Genomic DNA, 20,485 nt, shown 5'->3' on the forward strand with positions numbered 1-20,485 from the left:
GCTGGCACGCCTGACTAAAAGCGAAAGGGAAGAAAGGGGAGAGCAAGCTGAGCGCTGGTCTGCATCTCTGGGCTTCCTGCCTGCAGACACACAGTGACAGCCACCCCGTGCATGCCTTCCCTGTTATGAGGAACTGTGTCTCCCTAAACCATGAGCCGAATATGCCTTTCCTTTAAGCTGCTGCTTCAGGTATTTGCTTGCATCAAGAAATGTAGCTAACACACGCTCAAGGACAAGACCTCACAGAAGGACTTTCAGCCAACACAGCTGACGGTCTGAGGGAGGTGCCTTCCAGAGCCTGGTGAGGCTTCCAGGGATGGGAAAACTGGGCAGATCCCCAAATGTCTGACTTTCTGTAACGTGGCAATTTTGCATGCACAAGGGTGTAGGAGCAGAGTCGTCCTCCACCCCCTCCCAAATGCTGGGTTTAAAGGCGTGCACCACCACCGCCTGGATAGGAGCTGAGTTTCTCAAGCATCTTTAGACACACCTTGCCCCTTAAGTTTCTTATCTAGGACAACATTCCCCCAGTCTGTACAGGGCTTCCATGAGAGACCCTTCCTCTACTCCCCCAAACTGCTTAGCACTCCTGCCTCCCCTTGCTTGCTGGCTTGATGCGTCACTTAGAATTTCTTGTTTAATGCCATTCTTCCCCATTAGGTGCCAATAGAATAGAAACTTTTTTTTGTTGTTATTTCAGCTACATTTCCTTGCCTGGTAGAGATCTTAGCATGTAGTCGCTCCTTTCAAATGTTTGTTGAAATAAATGAATTAATCTAGGAAATCAATGTGGAACTTTTCTATTTCTTTTGACCTTCAAATTTAATTAAATGTTGCTTCAAAGTATTTATTATTTCTCTTATAAAAACCTTGTTTAAAATAATGAAATGGATAAGTGTATGTGTGACTTTTTCCTAGGAAATGCTAGCCAGGACTAGGGCTCTTTAATTTAATTGAACTTTAATGAAAGTTCTTATTTATGCTCTTTTAGATGCTAGGTCTTCCAAGATATGACATTTTGCCAGTTTGGTGTCCTAATTTTCTTTTATCTAGGATTTAAATTTGAATAATTTTTTTAAAAGCAGAGAATGTTGATAAAGACTTATTACATGCCTAAGTATATGACAAATCTAATTAAAAACAATATGATATTCAAAGTAAAACAGAAATGGAAATTAGTGGTCCAAAGTGGAGAGACTAGAAACTGACCTTGTATGAAATAATCTACTGAAGTGAGCATGAGAGAAAAGATTGGTCACCAAGTGATGTCAGACCTACTTCCAATAAAAATATCAGAGTCACACCCCCTACCATACAGCAAATAATAGCTTGAGAAACGACTAGAAAACATCTAGATTGTAGAAAAGCATCAAACATTTGCAGAAAAGTTCTGATAAAGAAATGTTACCTTTCTCAGAGTTGAAACAGGAAAAGCAAAGGAAACCGATTGAATTATACATCAGTTAAAACCTCTATATAATAAAGAGAATGGCACATGCTTAGTATTTCAGATCTTAAAAGCCACAAATCCGAGACCTTTCGAGCAGCAACATGAAACAGGAGTAGAGAATTCAAGCCTAGACCCCATGCCTTCAAATCTGCAATCAAATTACAGATGCATTAAAATACTGTGCAAACTTACTTGTGTGTAAAAGATGTACATGAAATATGTTGCATGTTGAGACTTGGGTCCTGTTCCCAAGATATGTCATTATATCTATACACAAATATTCTGAAATTTTGTCTTATAAGAAAAAAAATTTCTTGTTTTGGCCCATGGTGACAGAGATTTTAGTCCGTGGTCACTTGACCATGTTTCTGTGGGTCTGGCAGCACAGGACATCATGGTGGGGCCACAAGTGCAGACTCGCTTCTTTCCAACTCCTGAAGTTTCCATCACCTCCCATGAGTGCCACAGGCTGGAAACCAAGCCTTTAACGTTCCCGGGTGACATTTAAGATGTGAACTGTAACACCTTTGGTCCCAAGAAAAATAGCGTGCCTTCAAAAATGTCTCGATTCAGCACTGAAAATGTCAGTAAAGTTATTAACAGATAGCTCACACATGCACAAATTAAAAACAAGTGACTACTTTTAACCCTTTGAGAGAGTGTGGTGCATGGGATGAGGGCACCTTATCTATTGTGAAGAAATTGCTTCTCATGGTTCCTGACGATACTATGCCTCATTTGTAACAAGATTTCCCAAAACGCAACACAGAGGAAAAGAGGCAAGAAATGGTTTTTGTGATCTATTGCTTTCTAAGTTACAGATTCGCACCAGTGAGAGCTGGTAACAATGCCTAAAGGTTTAGTTTTGTTTCATGAGTGCGGGTTTTTTTTTTCAAGTGCAGAGAATCCATTAGGCCACCAGGAGGAGCCCAAACCATTCATTTGGCTGAAGCCCTGAGTTAGCGGATCAGGGTTTGTCAGGTTCTTGTAACATTCATTTCTAACCAGAAGACATCTGGGACTCCAAGTCCATCTGGACACGCAGATCTACCACCTGCTCTAGTACGTGTTCCTTCACTACCCCGGGAGTGTGGACAGACCCAGGTGATTCTGCTAGGAGGCAGGAGGGGCTTTGGAACCTGAGGGCCCATTTAAAAGGAAGATATTTGTGGTTTCATTTCTAGAGAAGTGACCTAGTCTCTACACCACAGACCTCACAAACACGGGCCATTGTGTAAGCAAAGATAACCAAGCAGAATGGATGGGAATAATTTAGTGGGAATGCCAGTCCTTTCCAGGAGATATATATCTTTGAAAGTTCTGGTAATTCTTAGTATTCAGACCACCCAGGAGAAACAGAGTAGTGCAAATTCAGAATGATTTGTACTGTCTTCCACTTATGGTTGCGAAGGAACCAGTAAAAGAGGCGGCTTTGCTTGGAATTTGTCTTTTCTTGACTCTACCTGAACACTGGGCTGTCAGTGTCCTGACTTGATTTATTGAATCCAACACGTCACCAGCTAATTTGTTCATTCCCGACTGTCCTTTGAGAAGGGGTGCTGGGAATGGGGACGAAGACGCTGAAAAACAAGTCAGTTTCAACAGGCAGAGCTTTGAAAGTAGGTCACCCTGGCTCTCCACCAGGCTGGGGAGGCTGGGATCCCATTAACCTCCATCAGGCAGGCTTGGGGGAGGGGGAGGGCTGTTAGGGCAAAACAAAACTGGCTGCGTGTAGGCTTCCTAATTTGACTTCCTAATGAGATTTGGAAAAGGAAAGGGGAGTCGAGGGTTTGGGCAAATCAAAGGAAAATTCCTTTCCCTCAACAAGCCCATAGTGTGGAGTGGAAAGGTTTTGGATGTTTGGGAGCTGAGTGTTTGCCATCAGTTTTGTTTTGTTTTGTTTTGTTTGTTTCCTCTGGGTCTTGGGAAGTCTGAGGGATAGGTGAAGTGTGGGAAGGTATTCCCCAAATAATACTTCTTTCAATTTCTCAGAAAGCCTTTCACATCTTGGAAAAAGAAAAAGACAAAAGAGAAACAACCCCCCCCAATAAAAAACAAAAACTAAGACAAAAAACCCACCTCTATGCCACCAAAACACACACACACACACACATATCAGCTGTGCTTGATCTCTCTGCCTTCATAGTCACAGCCCCGGCAGCCCTTGGTCGTCTATAGCAGGCCTGACTGGATCATTTGTGGTTGTGACTCTGCAACCTCACTCTGTCCCGATTTCACCCGCTTCGTGCAGGGTTCCCCCATGGCAATGACCCTCACATCTGTGAATCTAAAAGCACACTATGCAGCCTTGATAGAGCTTCCTGCCTAGGCTGGGTTGGGCCTAGCTGGCCACACGGCTCAAGCAGTTTGGGGAAAACCATGCTTTCTTTGGGACCTTTTTGCTGATCTGTTTTGGTTTCCGCTGAAGGCAAGTGTTCTTCACCACGAAGAGTGGGGACTCTGGGACTCTGTCTTAAGTCCTTGACTCTTATTCCTAAGTTCTCTCTCCCTTCCCCGCTCTCTCTTTCATCTCTATTCTCGGCTTTGGGAAGTCTCTCATTCATTCCTGACTCAGTCTTGCATCTGTAGAGAATTTTAGCCCTGAGATTCAGAGTTACGTAACTAGCTGGGTACTTGACCTTCATGTAACTGTTTTGAGGGCATCTTAATAAGAAGTCGTGGTCAGAGTCGGCCTCATGGACTTTCCCATCAAACTTCATCTACTGACCCCAGTCATGGGCGGGCCTGCCAGTTCCCTAGTTGGGTCAGCCCCACTACTGAGAAGCATGGTGCCCTCTCTATTTCCGCCACCTTTTTCCCAGTCTGTACCACAGCTGTCAGCTTTCTCCTCTACAGCTTGTCACTGACTTCTTCCTGTTCCCCACCGAGGCCTTCCCATCTAAAGTGGTGGCTACCTCCTTCCTAGCTCTCGGCTCTCGACAGCTGCCTGCCCACCTGCCCTTTCCGCCTCATCCAACTTTCCATATTGGAGCCTTGGCTTTTCTACTGCCTTTTGATTTCCAAGTGCTGTTCTGATCATATTCTGCCGAAAAGTTTTCAATAAGTGTTGTAATTTAAAAATTAAAAGGCTCCTCTTTTATTGGTATATTTATTATACAGAGGACTGGGTTCACAAAGACATTGTCATGCCATGTCTCTCCTACCTCAACCTCCTGACGACCCTACCATACTTACATTTTTAATGTTGCATAGCTTGGCCCTACACGAAGTTCACCTTTGATTTATGCATCTAGTTATGCGGAATTAGAAACCTTTTAATGCTTTTAATGTGCTGTATTCTTCCTCAATCTGACCTAACCATGACTTTCCTTTACATATAGTTTACATTTGCTAAATACCTTTCCCTCTGAAGTGCAGGCCCCCAGGAAGAGTTCTCCCCACAGCATCCCCTCTCCCCTCTTTGGAGCCTGTCTTTGGAGACATGAGTAAGTAGCTACTGAATCAATGAAGTGCTTCAGTTGTCATTGCTTGAAGGATTCAGGGTGAAGTGGAGGTCGGATTTTGTTTCCTGAGACAAGAGCCAATTTATTACTGATATTCTGCTATTAATTTCAGGCTGATCAGAAGCTTGGCTAAAAGAGAGAAATGTATTAAAAAAGTGAGAAAATGAATATGCTGTTACTGAATCTGAGGATCTTGTTATAAAAAAAAGGAGGTGGGTTAGGGCCACATCTCATTCCATCCTCAAGAGAACCAGAGGGTAACACTGGACCTGTCACAGAAGGGGCACATCTGTCTTCCAACATCTGTAAAAGGGTCACCGTTAGGGTAAACTGAGGTAATTGGGCTTTTGGTGGACGCTTATAGGAAAAGGCACCCCTGCCCCCACATTTTTTGTGAACAGAAAGATGCTAGGAAAAGGGGGCACACAGCAGGGTTGGGTTCCTAAAAAGTCACTTACAGTGGTGCAGCTGATGGACTGGACTATGGGAAATAGTGACACGAGCGGAAGCAGGTCAGGGATGGGAGGCTGATGGGAGTTTCACTTGACGGTAGAAGACAGCCTGGTGAGGACTGGCTTGTGGAACAGTAAGGAGAATAAATGAGCTTTTGTGAGCACTGAACTTTCGATGTCTCCCCACATGAAGAAGAGGAGGGTTTGCTTTCATTTGTCTCACTATGTAACCCTTTCTAACTTAGAACCTACTCTGTAGACCAGACTGACTTCAAACTCACGGAAATCCACCCGCTTCTGCTTCCCATACCTGGCTAGGAAGAATAGGTTTGTGTGAAGGTGACAAGTCCCATTTTGGACATGATGAGTTCAAGTTCAGTGTTGGCCATCTATGGAGAGGTATTTCCCAAACTCTCTCTTATTATTTCTCTCCATCCTATCCATGAACTCTATCTATCTGTCTGTCTGTCTGTCTGTCTGTCTGTCTATCTATCTATCTATCTATCTGTCTATCTCTGGTCATCTACTCATTCACCTGGGATCATGGTAGCTTGAAACTGGCAGTGTCCTCCTGGGCCACTAAAGATTTAGGACAGAAAACGCTCTAAGGGACATAGTTGACAGAGACAACAGAGGGACTGAGAACTGGGACCATTGTACGTGTGGTTTCCCATGAATCAGGATTGCTTAGAGTGAGCACACTTGTGTTTCCAGAGCATAGAACATATGTGTATTCAGTCTGCTGAACTGAGGGCACAAGGGAACTTGCCATGGTTAATCACATGTCTGAGTTGGGTCTGTGTGGTGGATGGAGGACCACTGGGGAAAACAGAGGCCAAACCTACATTCCCAAGAAGACAAGATTTCCAACATGGGTAACACCTCCTTGGCTTACTCTTCTGAGAAGTAGTACTAACTGTAATGGCATAGCTTGCATTAAGTGGTGAGCTGGGTAGCTTCTAGGGCAAGGTTAGGGTGGGGTAGGGAGGGCAAGTGTCTAGTACTTACACATTGACAGGCTGCCAGGCTGGCCACTGGGCTTTGGCTTTGATGACAGTGAGGACCTCATCACTCTGCAAGAGAACCACACGGGTTTAATGTAGAGAGCAGAGTTTATGGCAACAAGAGGAATTTGGTGGGGTCAATTTGTCTATCACTATTTTATTCCATCATGTGCTGTGGAGTCATTTCCCCCCAGCAACATCAGGAGGAGGCTCTGAGTGTCCAGGGTATTGGTGTAATCTGGGTATGGATGATTCCACTCGGTTACACCTTGCTTCTTCAGTCAAGCCCATCCCCTACTGGGCCCAGCTGTAACCCAGACTTCACCTCTTTTGGCTAGACTTCCCTGTTTGCTCAGCGTGAAGGGCTGAGTCATAAGCTCAGGGTCCAGACACTGAGAGGGGTCTGATCCGGGCCAACACTGGTTATCAGGCTCTGGAAGGAAGCCAGCTCTTCAGCTTGAGTGAATGCACCCTCCTTGTCCCACAGACAAGGACGCCAGAACAAAGCCCTCATACCCTTCCTGTGTGGCATCCACTGTTTTGGTTGGACAGTATATAGAGCATCACAAATTATGGGAGACCCCAAAAAACTTCTGAGGAAGAATTTGAGAGTTAGTGTTTTGAAGGCACACGTGTGGTCGGTTATTGTGTGGCAAAGGTCAGAATCTTGGGATCATTTGACTTGACACTGAGACTGAGTTGACTTTTTCCTTTCAGTTACACACAGAGGTGAAGGGTGTCTTGAACAGTTCTGCCTAGATCCAGATTCCTCCTTCAGATTTCCTCAGATTAGACTTGGCTGGCCTCAGTTGTTGCTTTCCCCTACCCTGGACCCAACAGCTCAGCCGCTGTCAACCATAACACACAGGAAAACCCAGAATGGCTGTGCTGACAACTGTGCAGACCTCTGGCTTCAGAGACCTGTTTGGCTGACTCACAGCTACTCCCTGTCCTCAGAGCCATGCTCGGCAGTAGGTATCTGAGACTTACTTGGGTTGAATTGGTGAACTTCTCCCTTGAGCTCCCAGAGTACTGAAGTAAGGAACCAGAGTCTCCCCAGTCAAATAGTATAAAATCCCCTCTCTGCTCGAGAGCCTTGACTACAACCAGGAAAGGGGGTCATGCACAGGTCTCTGAGAGGAAGGGGGGTTATCCAGACCCATTTTGGTCTATGCCTCTTTTGGTTTGGGTTGGATAAGGAGAAGGGCAGTAGCTGGGACAAGTTGACAGGGTTCATAGCTGTTTTCTGAGTGCAGGATCCCTAGGCTGCCCACTGTGGCTGCAGGAAAGAGTCATTGGGTATGTAGATAACTCCCCTTTTACAGGTCTGCAGGAAAGAGTCATTGGGTATGTAGATAACTCCACTTTTACAGGTCTGCAGGAAAAGCATATCCTGGCCTCCTGAGCAGTTCCACTTCTCGTAGAAGATTTGTATGTTCGTTTACAATGCATCCCTCCAATGCATCTCTGGGGAGGTGCTACCAGTAGCTGTCCCTCAATGAAGTCACACATGAGACAGGAGTTATATTTGTAATGCCAGCTCTGCATCTCCCATGGCACCCATGGCCACATGGGGCCCTCCTTCTGCCTTTGGATGCAGTCCTCCTCCAGAGGCCCCTTCTGTATCCAAGTCACATGCACCAGACACCTGAGCAGATGAGGAACATCACCAGCTCCCTCCAGCTCCTGCCCCTCACCCCAGTTAGGACTCAATACCCTCTGCATTCATGTGCACAAATCTGACCAAGCATTCCACACTCTGAGCCACCAATGGCTCCCCATGACTTCTGTGACCATATCTTCTTTCCCATATTGGGCTGTGTGGCCTTCATCTAGCACTGGAATCACTTTCCTCTTTGCTTTTCAATTTCAGAATAATATGCACTTACTGTGGAAAATTTTTAGCATCTCTGGCACACACGATGTGAATGTTGAATACATCCTGCTTCGGCGTCTACCCTGCCTTCTGTCTCCTCTTCCTTCTCCAGAACATTACAGTTAGGTCCAGATCCTCCCCGGCCTTTACTATGCATTCGCAACCACATGTGTGTTTGTGGGAGAACTATATATACCTTCTCTCACAAAACCCTCGTTATACTGGGAGTCTTGCTTCGTACCCTGACTTTTACACCTTTCTTTAATACCACATCATGAGAACTTGTCTTTCAGAACATTCTGTAGACTCCATAGCATATATACCAAATGGCATAGCTCACAATTAAAAATTTTCAAGTGCTGGAAATCTTCACATCATGGCAAGCCAGTTCACGGCATCGAAATGAAGCTCAAGATGCCAGAGCTGAGTAATGAGATGCTGTCTAGTAAGAAATACCTCCCTGAAGAAATAAAATCAATGTGGGTGGAGTTGAGGCACCCACAGAGCCAGCTGGCTCTACAGATCCACCTTGATTTACAATTAAATCATGGTTTTTGGGTCCTAGCTAATGACATATTGATTTTGCTTCTGCAGCATATTACCCAACAACAACAGTCCAGGACCTCCATTATTGTTTTATTTATCTGCTTTATTTTTGATGTACAGGTGCTCTCAGAATGCTGGGTCTGTATGTGTGGGCAGAACAATTCCTTGCTGTAAATAGTTTCATCTAGTGCTTATACTGCAGGACATATTGGCAGCTTACAGCTGGTTCCTTTTTGTGATAATTCATTTTATTTACTGAAATAAAAAAGAAGCATCCTGGGACATTCATTTTAAATATGAAACATTTTTCTTGGGTATGAGAAAATACACACCTAAGAATACAATCCCAACCCTTAGGAGGCTGAGGCAGGAGAGCCTTGAGTTAGAAGCCAGCCTGGGCTACATAAGGAGATTCTACCACCATCCATTCAACCCCCTTCAACCACCCAATCAACCAACCAACACCCTGCAAGACTAGTAACCCCCTAAATATTTTTTTTGAGCATCATTTTTTTCTGATATAAATCCTAAAGCACTGGAGACAGGCTGACTTATTCACGGCCATGTCCACATAGTTGGATACCCGGGGACACTCAGTAAAATGACAATTCCTTTGTTTTTTCTCTTATTATTTATTTTCATCCTCAAGATTTTTTAATTCATAAAAACATGCTTAAAGGGATGGAGAGATGGATCAGTGATTAAGAGCACTGGCTGCTCTTCCAGAGGTCCTGAGTTCAATTCCCAGAATCCACATGGTGGCTCCCAACCACCTTTAATGGAATCTGATGCCCTCTTCGGTCATGTGGGCATTCATGCAAATAGAGCATTCATATACATAGAATAATACATAAATAAATCTTTTAAAAGAATTAAAAATGCTTAAAGGTAAAAATCCAAATATTTGTATTATATAGAGGATGCTTCCCTTATCTTTTAAATTTATTTTTTATGTGCGTGTGTGCAAGCACTGCAGTGCACATGTGCATGTATGAATGTGAGTGCAGGTGTCTTTGGAGGCAGGAGAGTGCATCAGAGCTCTTGGAGCTGGAGTTACAGGTGCTTGTGAACCATCTTGTGTGAGTCTTAGAACTGAACTTTGGAAGAGCAGCCAGTGGTCTTAACCACGGAGTTACCTTTCCAGTGCCCCCTCTCTTTAAGATGAAGTCTTGCTGTATACACTGAGCTGGCCTTAAACTTGTGACTCTCCTATTTCAGACTCCTGAGGGTTGAGATTGCAGACATGTACCACCATGCTCAAATACACTTGTGTGTGTGTGTGTGTGTGTGTGTGTGTATAATATGTACACTCTATATTAACAAGTAACAGCCCATTGGTAGTGGCTATTTAACTGTTTCTGTAAGTGACAGAGTAATGTGAATTTGTGTGCCAATTTCACACACCCAAGTATTTTCTGTGTAATTGAATGATCCAAAGACAAAGACATTTAAAACTGTGGTTGGGCCCTCAGAATGCCTGTCTTAACGAACATTTCCCGAAAGAATGTATATACACCCAGCTCCTCACAGCTCTGCACACTCCATGTACTGCTATTTTTTTTTTTTTTTGCTATTTACAGGTCGAGCAGGCTAGAAAGTAGTGTGGCTGAGAGGGAAAATTCAGATTCAAATTCTGACTATACCATCAGTTAATTCTGGCTCTTTTGGCAAGTCTCTTGACCCTGCTCAGTTTTCTCACCTGTGAAATGGGACTGCTAAGGGAACTACATGACACTGTTCATGTGACCTGCTTATAAAGGAAGCATGCTAGAAATATCAGCCTCCCTTTGCAGGTGCATTCACAGTAAGCGGGTTAGGCTGGCGATGTTCTTGGCTCAGAGAGGAGATCACAGTTGTAGCTACCCTCAGAGCCTCAGGAGAGCTTCCTTGGGTACAGTGAAGCTCCAAGTCTCCCTGAGCAGCTGAGGGATGGTTTCTGTGGTCAAGTGAACATGGATGGGACCCCGGAGCTCTGGGCATTTCATACCCTGAAGACCAACAGGCTTCAATTCAGAGCAAGCAATCTATGCGTCAGAGCTAAATGAAAAGCTTGTTTTAACAAGCCTCTAAGGCACAGCCGGGATCTTTAAAGCATCCTTCAAGCCCCTTTACACCTCCCATAGGACGCTTTTCAAACTAAGTACTTCAAGGCAGTTACAGGGTAGGTCTTGTTTGGATGCTGTTAGCACTTTTCCAAAGATGTGCCAATTAAAATAAACTCCCCCAAAGAAACTGTAGGTCACCGGTGTCTGTCTTGCATTTTGCTTTTGGTAAACACGTTGGAGGAAGTGGCAGCTGTACTCAGACCGACAGCTACCTGTGCCGTGTGGGAAAAGCACAGTCCTAGACAAGCTATGCTGTCAGTCAGACTGGAGGGGCATGCTGAATGATGACATGCAGGAGGCAGAAATGGCCTGAGTGGTGGGAGCTGGGAATCTGGGGGCAGGGTGGGAACTTCACCCAGTGCTGGCCATGCCCACCGCCAGTGACTGGCTGAGTCTGTCACCTCCTCCCTTCCTGGCTTCTAGTCTCTTCTTGGCATCTGTCTGCTCACTTTTGACAGCTTGGGTACCCTGCCTGAGGTACCAGCATGCTTTCTCTTCCCAGAAAGAGGAGTGCGATGGAGTTGGCGATCGGGGGGAGGAAGGAACTGAAACAAACAACTGCGACTTACTACTGTTTCATGTGTCAGGTAAAGCTTTTTAAATTACGATGTTATGACCCATTGGAATCATGTGACTGAATGTGAAGGCTGTGTGATTCAGTGAAAGGTTTCAGAATGTACAGTGACCAAATGAATGCACAGTGAATTAAGAAACAGAGGCCCAATACATCCAAAGTGTTTCTGGATGCTCTCCCCTGCATTGTACCTAGTGACTTCACTGCAGCCTTGGTTAAGAACACACAGTATGTTCTTTGCACTGAGTAGGATGTCACACCACACAAGGCCTAAGGAATACTTGACTCAGACAAAACTATTGTGGGTTAGGAAATGCAGTGTTGCTGTGTATAAAACTGTTCTAACAGAGACACACCGGTTTAATCATGGAAAACAAAGACAATATATTCCCATTCTCATGCCTCAGCATATAGGCGTCGGATTTTAATGTTTTCATTGTACCGTGTTACAGCATCTGATTTTTATAGTTGCTGTTTGAGTTGCTGACTTGATTTTCATAAAAATTATTGATAAGGACAGAATTTCTAGCAAGTTTTTAATATGTCTCTAACTATAATTTAGCCACTTGCAGAGTCTATATGAAGTGGACTTCTCAGCATTGACAATTAAAATACCAAAATACCAGTCAACTCTGAAAAACATTGAAAATGTTCTATATCCCTTAGAATCAAATATTCAGCTGAACTTTTAATTCTTTATGTAAAAACAAACAAGTATAGGCATCCTGTCAGTGTGCGGATTTGCTTTTGTCTTTACTATATGGTAAGATTATATGTGCTCAACAATTGTTTTAAAATAAGACCTGTTATGGGTTATTGTCATAAGATGATTTGTATACCTATCTTACTTACATACACACCCAGAGTCATTTAAAAATTTCACCTGCAGAGGGGTTTGTGAATGGTTAAGTTTTAAAAGCCGTGTACCAGGCAGCTTGCCAATCACCTGTATACAGTATCCCATTTAATCTACAATCTGCAGGATATATATATATATATATATGTATATATCCCCAGAAACATATTTATTTGACCAAGTAGTTTTCCAGTAAGTCCTGGCTGACTCCAGATATCCCAGGTGCACAGGAGCTAGGGGTAGGGGTGGCCTGGAAAGCTGGCCCTATCTCTTCACAATGTCCCTTAGGTGTGTCCTCGAAGCTCTGAGCTCTGAATAGCAAGTGGTAATAGGAGGGTTAAGCAGTGTTCACAACAACTCTAAAGGAAATGCTTTCTGGAGTACTGGTTTTGATGGGAATAGTGGTTGTTGGTGGTCTGTATGAGTGAGTGGGGCATGATTGTGGGACAGGCTCCTTGAGATGGAGAAAAGCTTCTACTAAAAAGAGGAAACCCAGGGGTACTTATCATGTCTGGCAAAAGAGACAAGACAGCTCCCTTTTCCTCAGCACACTCTCCTGGGGCTCACTGTCTCTTCATTCCTTGTCACCCCTTTGGTCATTTCTTCCTGGTTTTCTCCGTGGACCTCTTCACTATTCTCTAAACACAGAAGTGCCTAACCCTGATCCTCTTTTCCTCATGTTCTATCCACCTAGTCCAAGCCTTACACAGTCAACTGTACATGAGGTTGGTTCTTTTAATTTTAAGATTCAATTTTTATATGTGTGTGGGTACAGACATGTGAGTGCAATGCTTATGGTAGCCAGAAGAAGGTTCCAGATCTCCCAAACTACCTGACATGGATGCTGGGAACCAAACCCCATCCTCTGCAAGATCAGTGCTCACTTGCAACTGTCCAGCGCTCTCTCCAGCCCCTGTAGTGAGTTTCATTAATGTATGTCCACCTTGCCTCTGATTTGTATATCAGCTGTGCCACATGTCACCTGGAACCAAACGCTATATTCTCTCTCTATTCCTCGTCCTTCCTGAGTCCTTTTGTGGTGATGCCAACATACCACGTGATCACCCACGAGGCCTTTCCCACACCCCACATCCAGCCCATCAGTACATGCTGCCAGATCCACTTACAGAATGTCCTCACTATCTAGCCTACTCTCCATCTGCTGGCCATCCTGGCCTAAGCCACCATCTTTGCTCTCCTAGACGGCTGTAACCACTTCTAACAGGATTCTTTTGCTGTGTTTTGCACATAACCTGAGTGCCCCCCTGAAGTTTCATGAAGTTGGAGGCTTTCTCCCCAGGGTGGCAGGGTTGGGAGATGGTGCGGACCTCTGGGAGGTGCGGTCTGGTGGGAGGTGAGGAGTGTGTCTGCTAGTCCCTCGCCCTAGTTCTCAAGGGGAGATAGTCAGAAGGTGTGGAAGGGTTTCTTTGTCTTTCTCTGGGAAATGATTCCTTTCTCTTGTACCTGCTCCTCACATCACCCCCGCCCCCCATGATGTGACTTCCACAGAGACACTCTCATAGGGAGCCGAGTTGTTGGAGGCACCGCTACGAATGTGGTAAAAACAATCCCAGAACCTCTCTATAGGCCTTTCCTTGTGTGGCAGCCATGTCATGCTTGTCTTCTGGTTGAAATCCTGACCTTGAAGCTCACAGAGTGTGGGGATCTTGTCAGGCCCATGTGATCTGCTCTCTCTTCCCCTTACCTCTCTGACTGTATCCGTTACTCTTCTCTTCACTCTATCCCAGCGTCACAGACTCCTTGCTTTTCTTCTGACATGCCAGGCGCACTGTGAACTTGCTGTCCCCTGTACCCTCAATGCCAGGCGCACTGTGAACTTGCTGTCCCCTGTACTCTCAATGCCAGGCGCACTCTGAACTTGCTGTCCCCTGTACTCTCAATGCCAGGCGCACTCTGAACTTGCTGTCCCCTGTACTCTCAATGCCAGGCGCACTCTGAACTTGCTGTCCCCTGTAACCTCAATGCCAGGCGCACTCTGAACTTGCTGTCCCCTGTACTCTCAATGCCAGGCGCACTCTGAACTTGCTGTCCCCTGTACTCTCAATGCTGCTCTTCCACATCCCAGAGTGCCCATTCCGTCTCCTCCTCTAGCATTTGTCTCCTTCTCAATGAAACCTCTGATGACCACAGCAGTTCCCCACCTCTCCTCCATTTAACACCACCATCCTTTTATCTGAATAGAGTTTCTCTCTAACATTTGCCATGGGGCAGCTTTCCGGGTATCCGCTTATTTAGTTTTCCTCCCCTGCTGGAAGGGCACAAGGAGGGCAAGGGCTTTCATTTGGCTTACAGCTGTACTGTCCCAGCATGTGCCCAGTCAGGGTTGAATGAGTGAGAGACTGGGGTGAACGACAGGCTGGTGTCTTCACATCCCCAACTCACGAGCATTGTACTGGCCTGGGGCCCCAGCCTGTGACACCACAATAGCCAAGTCGGGTGTCAGTGGGAGCAGTTGTGAGCAGCTGAGGCAGAATGCTGTGAGGGCTGTCAGAGGAGGGGGAAGGGCACACGCAGTCTGTTTGATGAACTCAGGTGTGGTAGTCCATGTTGCTTATCAACTTGAGAGGCTCTAGAATCTCCTAGGAGATAAACCTCCAGCATGTCTTGGAGAGATTGTCTAGATTGGGCTAAATGGCGTGAGATGACCCACCCCAAATGCGGACAGCACCGTTTCAGAGATGGACTGAATAAAAAGAAGAAACTGAGCAGAGAGCACCAGCATTCACCTCTCTGCTTTCTGGCTATGGATGTCCTGCGACCAACTCAAGTTCCTGCCACCATGCATTCCCAGTCATAGTAGCCTCACAGAGTGAACCAAAATAAACCCCGCTTTCCTTAAGTTGCACTTGCTGGATATTTTGTCACTGCAATAAGTAACAAGTATCTGTGGCTGGGCTCACAGGTTCTGAGTCATCTCTGGAGCATCCCTATGACTCAGCTGGCCATATGTAAGTGCTCACCCAATGCCTTGTCCCCTCGGGAAGCAGCTGCCATCCCAACCTACCATATGATCAACTGTTTCAGAGCTAGAGAAAGTATCTGAAGTTCATCATCAGATCTGCACGGAAGCATTTCACGTTCAATTTCTTTTCAAACACAGCTTATAATTCCAATGGGAAAATTGCGTAACATTGCAGATAACAACTTTCCAGAGATGTTTTTGCAGAAGTGGCCTGGCAATCATAGAGCAGGAGAGGAAGGGCCTTCTGAGCAGCCCTGGCCCAGCTCACTGCTCTCTATGCCCCAGGCATGGCTGTCTGTGCTGAGCTGGCAACTCTGAGATTCTGTACCACAGCAAGTCCTACCATCACCTGTGCTGGTCCCAAGCGTTCTCCCAGCCTGCCCTTTGGCTGGGTTTACCTTTGTTTTCTGGGTTTTTATCATGTTCTTATTGTGTCCTCTGAGTCTGAAGAGAAGGGTGGTGGATGTTCATCACTCCTGTGTCCCAGGTCCTTGTTATCTTTTCTTCTGAAGCTCCACCTCTCTCGCCGTCCCTTCTCCAGTGAAGAGGGAAACCTTTGTGCCAATGCCACCACTGAGAGGTGGCAGAGGGCCAGGCCAGGTGACACTAATTTCTTGGGGCCGACAGAAAATTCATGTGGGACAGAATGTACAAAGCAGGGACGTTCTGTTTTCAAACGGGAGCAATTGCAAGAAAGCTGGGGTGAGCCCAGAGAGGGCGAGCCACACTTCACACCAGTGCTGGCAGGAGATGTCTCCATCGGGAGGGGCAGCCTCTCTTGCTCTGCATGGGAGCACCTGTGTGATCTCAGTGGTACAGCTCATGACACTGCAGCCCTGTTTCCTAGCCCCACCTTGGGTCCCAAGGGACAGGTCTCATCTCTGACGCCAGTGGTAGAGCCAGTGGGCTGTTAAACCTATTACCTTAGCACCATTCCCTACACACAGGAGTTGTGCAGAGAATATTTAAGGAATGAATAATGAATTAGTTAATTAAATCATTAATGGCAAGCTAGAGAAAGTATTGGCCTTTGCTGTCCTGGGGAAGGGGGCCGGGGCGCTGCTTAACCGGTCTTGTTCCAAGGGAAGGATTTGTGAATAAAAGGGAACTGTGGTCAGCTGTGTATTGCTAGAAAGGTCTGCTGGCAGCTGTGGGACTAAAATCAAAGAGGGTGGTGTGGGGTGACACTGGTCAGGAGGCCATTGCAGTGACGGGTGGGTGACAGGGAAGAGAAGTGGAGGGGCAAAGTGGGAGATGCAACACATATACACCCAAGATAGATGCAACAAGAGCTGATGGTCATGGGCATGAAACCAAGAGATCATGGGGCTCCAAGGGGAGAGCCATCAGGGGCAGTGGGACCCATGAGGCTGGAGTTTAAGGAGAGGTCCAGGAAAGAGGCGTGTATCTTAGCAATAGCGTCTAGGTGGTAGACCCACAGGATAGCTCACCTGGGAGGGAGAGCAGGCAGAAAAGAGGAAGAGGAAGAGCCAGGAGCCTCAAGAAAGATGCTGAGAGAGGAGGACTCCATCTGATGCCCCTATGTTGTCCCGCTGCCCGTTGCTATCCCGCTGCTCACTGTGGCTACCACACGGCCATTCATCATTTGTCACAGCTAGACATGCCACTGAAGCAGGTTTGGGAAAGAAAAAGGGGGAAACTATGCAGCCAAGAAACCCAGGCACCTGCCATTGTAGGGCTCCCTGGGAAAGGGACCAAGGAAGTGGCACTCACTGGAGGACAGAGGATGACTTTTCAGTACAGGAACGAATAGTATCTGGGTGAGTCTGTCTTCAAAGGGTGCAGATCTAATGCAGAAGGGAAACTGAGGCTACAGGACTGGGCTTGTGGGATTGTGGTTCCTGATGTAATGGGGGAAGGTAGAAGCCAGGCTGAGTCTTTTGTGGGGAAGGAGACGTCTTCCAGTTTTTGCAAGGTCATGAAGATTATGGCAGAGTGTGGCAGCTGTAGGTGCCATGGTTTTGTTCATTGCTGGGGGCTGATGGCAAGGACCCCTTCAGTCAGCAGCTGTTGACTAAATGCTTAATCTAGGGCAGGCTCAGCAGCTGATGAAGATGCAGCCCAGAAAGCAGACCACTACCCTTGTCCTCACAGAGCTTTTGGAGTGGGGGGAAGGGAGAAACAAACGCGAAGGGACTTAGTAGTTTTCTATCACGATGACAAAATACACGAGCTAAGTAGCGTGGAAGGGGGGAAGGTTGCCTCATGGTTAGAGTTTTCTACCCATAATTGGTAGGCCCTGTGGTAGCACTGGTGCTCTCTGGTAGGAGTGTGTGGTGGAGAAAGCCAAGATCAAAAGAGAAAAGGGAAAGGGCCAATGTCCTAATATCTCCTTCCAGGGCACACTGCCAGTGACTTAACTTCCTTCTGTAAGACCCACCTCCAAAGGGCTCTACCACTTCCTATGGCCCCATAGGCTGGAACCTCACAATGGTCTTGGGGAACATTCTAGGTTCAACTAAAGCACATAGTACATAAAATAGCTTGCTTCTCTTGGGGGCAGAGATCAAAGAATGCTGACAAGGAGGGCCACAGCTGGGGAGAAAGAGGGAGGTTTAGTATGCAGGGGAAGCATTAATTGATTTTTGAGGGATTCGTGGTTAAAGTTATGGGTGCTAATGTATATGCTAAAGGCCAGGCAGGCATTACACCCAAACAAAAATATATCTCGTGTACCAAATTATAGTCTTCATAACTGTAGAATTTTAGAAAGATACCAATGACCACCATTAGAATTATCTGAAAAGAGAAACCATAAATGAGGGCATGCATTAACAAGACTGGGCTGTAGGCAAGTCTATAGAGCATTTTCTTAATTAGTGATTAATGTGGGAGGGTCCAGTCCACTGTGGGTGGGGCCACCCCTGGGCAGGTGGCCTTGACGTATATAAGAAAGCAGGCTGAGAAAGCCGTGGGAACACGCCAGTAAGCAGCATTCCTCCAAGCTCTCTGTTTTAGTTCCTGCCTCCAGATTCCTGCCTGAGTTCCCACCCTGACTTCCCCCAGTGATGAACTGTGATATGGAAGTGCAAGCTGAGATCAGCCTTTTCCTCCCCAAGTTACATTTGGCCACGGTGTTCCATCATAGCAACAGAAACCCTAATAAGACAGTCATATTTGAAGAACAAGAAAGAGAATGAGAGGAAGAAGCAAAAATAATTGCCTAGAATCCTACCATACTTACCCAACAGCTGTCACTAATTTCACATAGTCATTTACATGTCTGCGACACTGAGTTGGTGGCAGTGTGTGTGGTACACCTATACTAGAGTGTGCATGCAGACAACGCTGGGTGATGGTCCTTACCTTCTACCTTATTTGAGACCAGGCTAGCTGGCCTACAAGATTACATGGGTTCTCCTATCTCTGCTTGCCACCCAGCTTTACATGGGCTCTGGGGATTTGAACACCTGACCTGGTGCTTGCACAGCACTTGTTTTACCCAAACGAGACATGTCCCAGCCTTTCCCAGGTTTTTTTCTCAGCTGGTCGGTGATGAAGACTTTTGAAAGTGCCACTGTGGGAGACTGTTACAGTGGGCTATGATGATCTCACGGCTGTATTTGAGTGGACAACACAGCAACGTCCAGGAAGGTGGACAGAGGGGCGGGAGAGCCAATGAAGGGTAGACATCCTACGGCAGCCGCTGATGGATTCTTTTCTTGATGATTTCAAAGCCTGTTGGTCTTTGTTAGGAAAAGCATATCTTTCAAATAAAAGCACCATCTGAACATCAACAGCTCTCTTTCCCCAGCAAGAGCATCTGAGTCAGGCATGGTCATCTTGGCAGCCTGTTTTGCTGGGTCCTTAAATATAATAACATTTCACTTCATCATCTCCCTTTATCCACTGATTTCCATAAAAAGCTTTCAAATTATTAAGTAATGAAGCTCCAAATGACCTGGACTGGAAGTATGGAAGCCTTCAGGTGCTCAGCACATTAGGAGCAAATCAGATTCCTGGGAATGTTGCTTTCTCAAATGGTGCTATTTAAATGCAAAGTAACAGCTCTGCTAAGTGGTGGGAGCTTAACCCTTTCCATTCCTGAGGTTTGAGCAGATTTGGAAGAGTATGGGAGAAACTTTGGGTGGTTGACTGGTCCCAAGTGGAGGTCTCGACAGGGAAGTTTGGGTGCTCTCGCATATATGGGGCCCCTTTCCAGGTTATCCACAATTATTCAGGTCCCACCAGTGAAAATTCCTCTTTTATTTATTAATATAACACCACAGAGCAGAAGTTAAGGAGCAGTGTGGTGGAATCAGGGAAGTGAGGTCCCCGCATCTTTATTACTTAAGTGCTGTGCTTGTTTAAGGAAACTGCTATCCTCTCTGAGCTTAGTTCTTTATCTGGAAAACATATTTACTGAGTCCTTTGGGTGAGCCTGGCTGGGGGGGGGGGGGGGGACAGGGCAGTAGATACGTCCCCAGGCTGTGGAGTCTGTCATCTAGTGGATTAATAGCATGGCCAGGATTAAGTAAGATAATGGGTGAGAGGGATTCCACCCCATCTCCCCAAGAGCAATTCTCTCCATTGCACTGCCTTCCACAAAACACAGGATGCTACCTGTCATGTCCAGCTGGCTCTGGGCTTGCACTTTTGTGTAGGGTCCTTTTTTGCAATTATCCCTTGTCCCCTCAGCAACAGTCCTTTAGAAAACCCTTTCAGATGCCCTCAGTTCTCAAGGCTCCTTCTTCCAGGCTCTTGGTCACAATTCAATCTTTGTTCACTCACCTGTCTTCACACCAGATGTCTAGCAAAGCGCTCATCTCCTGGCATGTGCTTGCTCAAGCACACTGAGTGGAGCTCAGTAAAGCAAAGTTTTTATTCCCCAAGTTTCGTGGGCATCCTGAGAGCATCTGGACAGTGTGCCTGGGAACTGAAGTAGTGTCACACTACTGGGATTTCATAGTGGAGGCAACAGGATCAGAGGCCTCACTGTTTTACTGTCTCCCGGGATCTGGAAGACACTGGGGTCTGTGACTCATTAATGTTGTCTTAGCTCTCTGTGGGACTGTAAGTGGTTTTTCTGTTTTGCAGCTGGATCATCTCAAAGTGTTCTAGCAGAGCATCTCCAGGTAATTTCTGGGGCCAGGACACATCATAGACTCCAGCCCCATCTACAGTGCTGCTGTGGGCCAGGAACACTGCTAAATA

At 46.1% G+C, this 20,485-nt stretch overlaps 1 protein-coding gene across 1 annotated transcript in view; it reads right to left on the bottom strand.

The window, feature by feature from the left end:
- The window catches only part of Spon1 (spondin 1), a 291,806-nt gene that overhangs the window by 18,599 nt on the left and 252,722 nt on the right, over positions 1–20,485 (bottom strand). Inside the window, exon 7 of the mRNA XM_005075650.4 lies at positions 6,375–6,439. Coding sequence (XP_005075707.1) covers positions 6,375–6,439 — 65 coding nt within the window. The remainder of the gene's footprint in view (positions 1–6,374; positions 6,440–20,485) is intronic.

This window comes from Mesocricetus auratus, unplaced genomic scaffold (assembly GCF_017639785.1).
Source record: "Mesocricetus auratus isolate SY011 unplaced genomic scaffold, BCM_Maur_2.0 Super-Scaffold_4256, whole genome shotgun sequence".
Classification (NCBI taxonomy): domain Eukaryota; kingdom Metazoa; phylum Chordata; class Mammalia; order Rodentia; family Cricetidae; genus Mesocricetus; species Mesocricetus auratus.